Source organism: Amphiprion ocellaris, chromosome 16 (assembly GCF_022539595.1).
Source record: "Amphiprion ocellaris isolate individual 3 ecotype Okinawa chromosome 16, ASM2253959v1, whole genome shotgun sequence".
In the NCBI taxonomy this organism is placed as follows: domain Eukaryota; kingdom Metazoa; phylum Chordata; class Actinopteri; family Pomacentridae; genus Amphiprion; species Amphiprion ocellaris.
In genome coordinates, this window is record NC_072781.1 from 24597565 (window position 1) to 24605585 (window position 8021).

The 8021-nt window shown below is 38.4% G+C and overlaps 1 protein-coding gene across 1 annotated transcript; it reads right to left on the reverse strand.

Annotated features, from left to right (window-relative positions):
* Positions 1 to 1251: 1251 nt before the first annotated feature.
* On the reverse strand, positions 1252 to 7733 carry tmem254 (transmembrane protein 254). The gene is made up of 4 exons (XM_023278373.3): positions 7573 to 7733; positions 2987 to 3090; positions 2336 to 2395; positions 1252 to 2105 (listed from the first exon to the last, which is right to left on the reverse strand). The coding sequence occupies exons 1-4, from the start codon at positions 7657 to 7659 to the stop codon at positions 1985 to 1987; spliced, it is 372 nt and encodes a 123-aa protein (XP_023134141.1). The 5' UTR covers positions 7660 to 7733; the 3' UTR covers positions 1252 to 1984.
* Positions 7734 to 8021: the final 288 nt, after the last annotated feature.

An 8021-nucleotide genomic window follows, 5' to 3' on the forward strand; every position in this document is an offset into this window, starting at 1 on the left:
CCTTTCCTCACTTTTGCTTTTGTGATGTTTGGATGCAAATTAGTTGGAAAACAATAGACAAAACAGCCTGCATAAATGTTTCTTCACCGTAAGAGTAAAAGTGAGAGGATGTGAAAGTAAGTTGTCTCCACACTATCCACTCCTGACTAATGGTTGGAGACAGCTTTGGTGGACACTATGCTGTTTAAGACGGGTTAATGCTCTTAAGTTCATAAGCAGAGGACATCTTGACCCTGTGCTGCTGCTTCAGTCTCATTCAGCCCACGTCACACTTTTTATCTGTATCATACAAACACCGTCCTGCTGGAAGTCATTAAACAACATTAAGGGTTGTGATTTAGAAGTCCTAGATGGAGTAACGCTACAATATGCAACAGAAGTGAGCGCACTCTGTACAACATCACTTAAATGTCAAATGAGTTGGCAAGTAAAGTGTTTCTTCTTATGAACACTGCAAAACACTTAAAGCTTTTATTGAAAATAAAGTAGAAACTTAATACAGCAAAACTGATTAACCCTGTCATCACTGACACAAAACTGCATACACCTGTGCTTGAAAATTATATTAAAATAGATGGAATTAATATTTTTTCAACAATGAATCAAATAACTATATGCAATGTGAAAAGGGTTGTAAATGAGAGATTGACAATCAAATACAGTCACATTCACATTTAGAATGACCAATGAACCCCAGCATGTTTTTGGACTGTGGGAGGAGGCCAGAATACCTGGTGAGAACCCACGCATGCACAGGGAGAACATTCAAACTCCATGCAGAAAGATCCCAAGCCAAGATTCAAACCCAGGACATCGACAGCTACAGTGAGTGCTAACCACTGTAACATTATGCCAGCCCCTCTATCATCACAAAAGGTGTAAATCTATCAGTTCTGTGGCCAAAAAAATAATTTAAAAAACTAGAGGCAGGTATAAATTAAATATATTTTCATGCTTTTAGCTGTTAAAGGAGGGATTTCACAAAAGGTACAAAATCTATGACTATATGTGATCATATTTTAATAAAATACTTCAGCTGTAGAATTAAAATGCTAACATGCTAAGAAAGACGGTGAACATTAACTATTAACACTGATCACAGGCTGTGTATAAATGTAAATATGTGTCAATGTGCATGTTAGCATGCTGAACATAGCATTTAGCTCAATGCATGGCTAAACAGTCAGACCGTTAATCATGTGCTAACACGTTTTAGGTTTTTTGTTGAACATTAATTACGCAGCAAAACACTTCAGTTTGTCAGCCACACTTTATTTTTCAGTGTTAACATTAAGACTTCCAGTAGGTAGTCTAGAAACTTGAAGTTAAAGCACTTCAGTAAGAGAAAGGCAAATGTGACAGCAGCTCTCTTTATTTTTATCCTGGAGGACTTTTGAAGCTGATGGCAGCATACCATCTGCAGCCAACCTGTCTGACATCATGTTCATTCTAGCAGCTGAAGAAATATCCTCACTGCCAGCATCCAGGCTGAATGTAAACATGATGAGTACAAAACTATTTCATGAAAGATTCCACACGTATTGCACTAAAAGTTCACATTAGGGCAGATTCATCAAGAGATCTATTGTGACTAAAAAAAAAAACCTTTGTTAACATTATTATCAATAAAAATTTAAAGTATTATTTTTAAATGTACTGCAGTCGTCCTTCAGCTTTGTTTACAGACAATATATGGAATGAAACAGACATGTTGGTCCATCACAGGAACAAAGTTTATATATATTATAGTGTAAACTAAATAAGAAAATGTGTAGTGTCTGCATCAATGACAAGTCATCACTTTAATACTCTTGTTAACAGAGACTCTGTAGAAGAAAAGGCTCAGAAAAGGCTTGGAAAAGGCTCCGTTGCATGTCCCTCAATGGGACTATATATCAAAGAGTGGAAAAGGAAGAAGAGGCACCAGAAAGCAACTGATTGCATAGTTTCAGTTGTGTTGTTCTGCAGGCTTATCTCGCCGACATCAGTGGTGTTTGGGACGCTCAGGGTTGTACTTGAGGAGCAGACCCAGGGAAGCGAAGCCAAACATAAAAGTCTGGACGAACCACATGAAGCGAGTGGCCGTGTCGTTGATACCTTTAGTACTGCAGGGAAACGGTTAAGACAAACAAGAGTTAGTGTCTAGTAACAGATGTGGCTTCTGATCTCCGTGGCAAAGGGTTGGGTATAATTTACAACTAAATTGTGTTTGACATGGGTGATCAGGCTTTGAAGAACCAATTTTCATGAACTCAAAGTGGATACGAAGATGAATGAGAATAAAAATGAGTCTACAACACCACCTAGTGGACGTTGAAGTTCCTGTCAGTCTTACCTGCACACCCTCAGTGAAATGCAGGCCTCAAGGACATGAATGGCCAAGGCTGCCCACCACCTGGAAGAGGAAAAAACAGTTCTTATTAAACTATAATGACCTACACTCAATCTAAACTCAAAAAATAGTGTGGTCTGTAAGCTCAGCAAACATTATGAAATTAATGAATAATCGAGACTCACATAAGCAAACATCAAACCACTTAAGACTGAACGATAGCTCCCAGTTGCCCTTTTATTAGAAAGAAAGAAACTCCAGTATGTCACATGACTTTAACAGCAACATAACAATAGTGTTTGATAGTTGTCTTAATACTGTGATGGTGCTACAGCAGTTGCGGGACTTTAAGGACTAATTAGCGACCCAAAGTGGTGGTAACGATCTGTGAGTGACAAAAATCATTAAGCAGAATAAACAGTCTATTCCAGCTCTGTGAAGGGGTACTTAACGCATCACTTATAGCTGCTCTGCTCAATTCTAGGAGAGTGATTGCCTTTCATTAAAATTCAGGAAAACCTAAACACTTTTCATAAGAGTGTATGAGAACAGCAGTGTTGTATTGTGAACAGAGAAAGTGGATATCCTTATTCAAGAGGAGTACCTCTGATGCAAACAGGAGCTACAGTCATGAAATAACACCTGATCACCTACCCTTTGTACATTATGTCAGCATAGTTATCCACGAGGTGTTTGCAGAAGCTGCCGAACACGCCAAGGTACTCAAATGGGATTTTCTCTGGCGCAAACACAATGCACTGGAAAAAAAAGCAACAGAGTAGTTCAACATTAGCATATACAAACCATATATATTCACCACTTGTCACAAGTTTTAGAACACCTCTATTTTTGCAGTTTTTTATTGAAATTTGAGTAGTTCAAGTCCAATGAATAGCTTGAAATAGTACAAAGGTAAGTGAACTGTAAGAGGTTAAAAAAAAGGTAAGGTTACCCAAAACTGAAAAATAAGGTACATTTCAGAATTATACAAAAGGCCTTTTTCAGGGAACAGGAAATGGGGTAACAACCTAAAGGTGCCCTGCAGCAATGGAGGTTGATCAAGCCTTGAAAGTTGGTGCTACCAAATCCCACAGGTGTCCCAACTATTCTTGATTACTTACAACCTCCTCTGTCTGCATAAAAGTAGTGTTGGAACACACCGTGACACTATACCCTTGAGAGCATTATTTAGTAGTATTGTACCGCAGAAAGTAGTGTGTTGCTATAAAAATGGCGAAGAAAAGGCAATTAACAATAGAAGAGAGACAGACCATTATAACATTTAAAAACGTAGGTCTTTCCTACAGAGAAATTATGAAGAAAGTCAAGGTGTCAGTGAGTACAGTTTTCTTCAGCATCAAGAGGCTCAGAAACTTGGGGAAACTCTGACAGGAAGAGGTCTGGAAGACCCAAAGCCACAACAGAATCAGAAGACAAGTTTCTGAGTCAACAGCTTGGTGATAGGTGTCTCACAGGACAACAGCTTCAAACACAGCTTAATAGTGACTGTAGTAAGAAGTCTCAGTTTCAACTATGAAGAGAAGACTTGCATCAAAACCAAAGACATTTACAAGCTTCTCTATCAAAATATGAGGCTGGATTGTGCTGGGGAAGCTTGTAAATGTCTTTGGTGTTGATGCAAGTCTTGTGGGTTGTGTCCTTGAGTCAGGGTCAATGAAGCACTGTCCAGCCTATTCACCTCCTCCACCGGATCGTCTCAAGGCCGTGTTTTATCTGCCCTTTCATATATTTTATACACAAATGATTGTGTCAGCCACTATGATAGCAGAATTACCATCAAGTATGATGACAATTTGGTAATCGTCAGCCTGCTTGGTGGTGATGAAGTTGGACATGGGCAGGTTCTTGATGATTTTATATTATGGTGCAAAGAAGGTTTCCTTCAGATCGATGTTTCTAAAACAAAGGAGATCTGCATTGATTTCAGACAGTTTCCCCTCAGCTCCTCAGTGCAGTGTGGTCCATGACGAGCCAGTGGAACTGATACCTTATTATAAATATCTGGGTAGTGTATTAAACAGTAAATTTAAGCTCCAGACTTAAACCCCATGGAGCTGGTTTGGGATGAACTGGACAGAAGAGTGAAAGCAAAGCAAACTACAAGTGCCACACATTTATGGGGAAGAACTTTCTGAAGAATATTTGATTTCCATTGTGGAAAGAATGCCACGAGTGTGTTCAGCTGTCGTATCTGCCAAAGGTGGATGCTTTGATGAGTCAAAAGCTTAGAATGCATTTTGATTTCTAAATTGATTGGTTTTTAACTTCATTTGTCTATTTGTTCTATGCTTTCATTTCAGAGTACAATGAGACATTAACATGTACAATTACCAATAAAAAAAAATGGAAAAATTGGGATGTTCTTCAACTTTTGGCCAGTAGTGTATATGCTGTATGTTTTTAGAAAGTTGTCTTGTTGGATATACAACTTTTGTAGTAGGGCTAGCCATTAACTGAAATACTATCTAAATCACAAAATGGTCTTGTGCATTATCTAAATCGTATGAGCTATAATTTCTTGACAAAGGTAAAATCTGTCACCAGTTATCATTGTGGATGAGGTGTGGTGTTACAAAGTTGCACTGCCCTACAAATTACTTTCTTTTCATGCTTGTTGGCAGAGGCCTCAGCATCCCAAAAAATCATACTCTTTTAAACATTTTTGACAGTGGAAAAGAAATTTTAAAAAATGCCGTCGCAATTTTTCTCAAAAAAAGAGAACAGTACAACATATTTCGCACTTCGTCCAGTACTACCGCTTCGCCCCTAACTAAAACTAATTAAACGCATGACATTTAAACAAAGATCGTTTGTGTTGATTATGACTGTAAAATTATATGCTGCACATTTAATAGTATACAGCTGATGAAAAGAAGCATCATTAATTCATCCTTTATAAAAAAGACTCTATAGTCCCCAATGTTCCGGTCTATTTGGAAATATTGGAAAGTCCAGTGGTGGTCAATGAGTTGCTTGTTTCAATAAGAAGATACACAGCGGTGATAACGAAGTGTCTGAATTTAAATTTTCCATTGGTAAGGTAGTACACTGAATGGCTCTATGCAGCAGTTTGGGTTGTGACTCTAGCAGCCATGTGCATTACAAAGGGCAGCCTTGTTTTTAATTAAATTTGACACAGCTTGGGATGTTTTGTTCTGCACCGTGGTGGATTATCTAAGTATTTTAACATGGATCTGCACAAGTTAAAACACTTGTAGAGTCTTAATCGGATTCCATACCCAATATGCTACTGTTATAATAATGAGTCCCTGCAACTCTGCACAGCCTAAAATCTACAATATAGTTAACCTCAGTCATATCGCTGACTATAATGGTAAAACGGCCATTGTTCCAACAGACAATATGATTACATTTGTAATATTTTTTTTTAATTCACTGAAATGGATTTAAAACAAGTGATGGAGCATTAATGAGATGATGAGATGTCATTAAAAAACATAACTATCACTGCCAGATGTGCCCACTTGTATAGTAAACTATATATTTTATTGGTCTATCCACACAAAAAGGGATTAATTTGTAAAATTGTGACAAGTTTAAATCCTGGGTGAGATTCACTTCATAGCATATTCTCTAAATTGAAGGTTTTGTGATTTACTACTTGCATTGCTTGATTTTTTTTAAATTAAAATCAATTAATACTTCAGTCACAAGTTACAAAAAGGACAAAACTATATGATTGAAGAATATTTTTTCATTAGTCACCATGTCCCATCATCTTCATTTATTCCCTATCTTATACCAAAGGTGTTTTTCCCAATTATGCACAAATAAATATAAAATACAATGATGAAAACCGGCATGGTTTTGCAAAAATACTACATACACAAGAGGTGACTGAAATGACATGATGAAGCATTGTGTTATGCCACTATTGTGTTCTTCTGTCCATCTCTGACCTGTCAGGTTTGTGTCCACGTGGATGTACAGAACACACAAAAGGGTTTTGTGTAACGGGGGCCTGCCCTGAGGCAGCAGGCCATTTCTAGTTTGGATGTCAAACACACACCCAAATACTGACTATGCTCTTTAAACCACTATTAGTTATCAAACTGCGGTATCTGGGGTAAACTGTTCGTGGCGTCCTTGCTTTTCTTTCACAGGAACAGATGTCAGAGGGAGTGAGACTGCCTTGTCATGCCACCTGAGCTTTCCATCCTTTCATTTTTCTGGTGTTCATATTAAATTGTTTTTGTGTGCAGTGTTACAGCTGCAGACTGAAATAACCCCTGAGCACAAAGCAGAATGTTGTCACAAAACAGCCGTGCTAAGTTAATGAATAAACCAAAATATGCATGTTGCAATGATGTGTCATTAGCAGAGAAAGTAATTATGGAGCTAAAAAATGGTGTCAATTTGTGGCTAAGTAATGTTACCCTATGCATGTCATTTATTTTGCATCGCTGGAAGGGATTTGGGGTCATTAAAAGTATGTGCACCAAATGTTTTACTTTGTTTTTGAATAAAGGAACAACTGGTGATTAATCAACCTCAGTGTGTACTCTGCTGCTCCTATCTATGCTATGCAAACACGGAAAGTGGTGGTAAACAGGTGTGACTACTTGTATTGAAAGTTACACCAAAGTCCTTTTTTGTACAGCTACATATTTCTGCTGTCTCTGAAGATATTTTAAAAGTACTTTTTGACTGCTCGTCCATTCGGCATACATTTTACAGACCAAACACGAGTTAAAAGCTCAACTTCAGGATCTGTTTATCAGCGTGGAAGAGTTCATAGAATAAAACAGCGTTAACCTAACGTTATTATATTTTAAATGGGGCTTGGCAAGTTACCATTTTCCTCTGAATGACATAACTAAGCATCGGGGTGACAGCATTACCTGGGATTAGCTGCTACAGTCGGTTAAGTTTGGTCAACGGACTTTGTGCTGAACTTGTCTGACCTGTCCTCCTACTGAGGACTGATGAGAGACGATAAGAGACCAATCAACCAAAAAATGACTTGCATTTCGAAGGCCAACTTACCAACACAACCCGGTCTGTGGTGTTATACTGAAAACTAATAAGAAAGAGAACCGCCCAGGACTTTACTACAGGAGGTGAGATGAGTTAAGGAGCAATAAACAACCCGGAGGACATTTTACGCAACACCAACACGCTGGCATTCACCTGAGCAGAGACACGCAATGACAGAAAACTTTATTCTAATTCAGCTGCGGCTAGTTTGAGGAACTTACAGTGAAATATGAAATCCCCAGGGTCACGGACACAATCCAGAAGAGGCTGGTTCTTTTAAAGTAAGCGGCTCCATCACTTTTAGCCATAACTGTGCTGCTGCTGCTGCTGCTGCTCTGGTCCCGTTGCTGACTTCGTTCTCCTCTTCTTCATCTACTGACATGAGGACAGCAACGCTTCTCCGCAGTTCCGCCACCTACTGGAAGACGACGGAACCACACACTCACTGATTAATAAGAAATAACATTTAGAGCAGGGCTGTCAAACTCATTTAAGTTCAGGGGCCACATTCACCCAAAAAGTTGCACTGCCCTACATCATTTTCTTTTCATGCTTATCGGTAGAGGCCACAGTCCCGAAAATAATCTTACTCTTTTTAATATTTTTGACAGTGGAAAAGAAATGAAAAAATGCATCGCAATTTATCTCAAAAAAGAAACAGCAATACAGC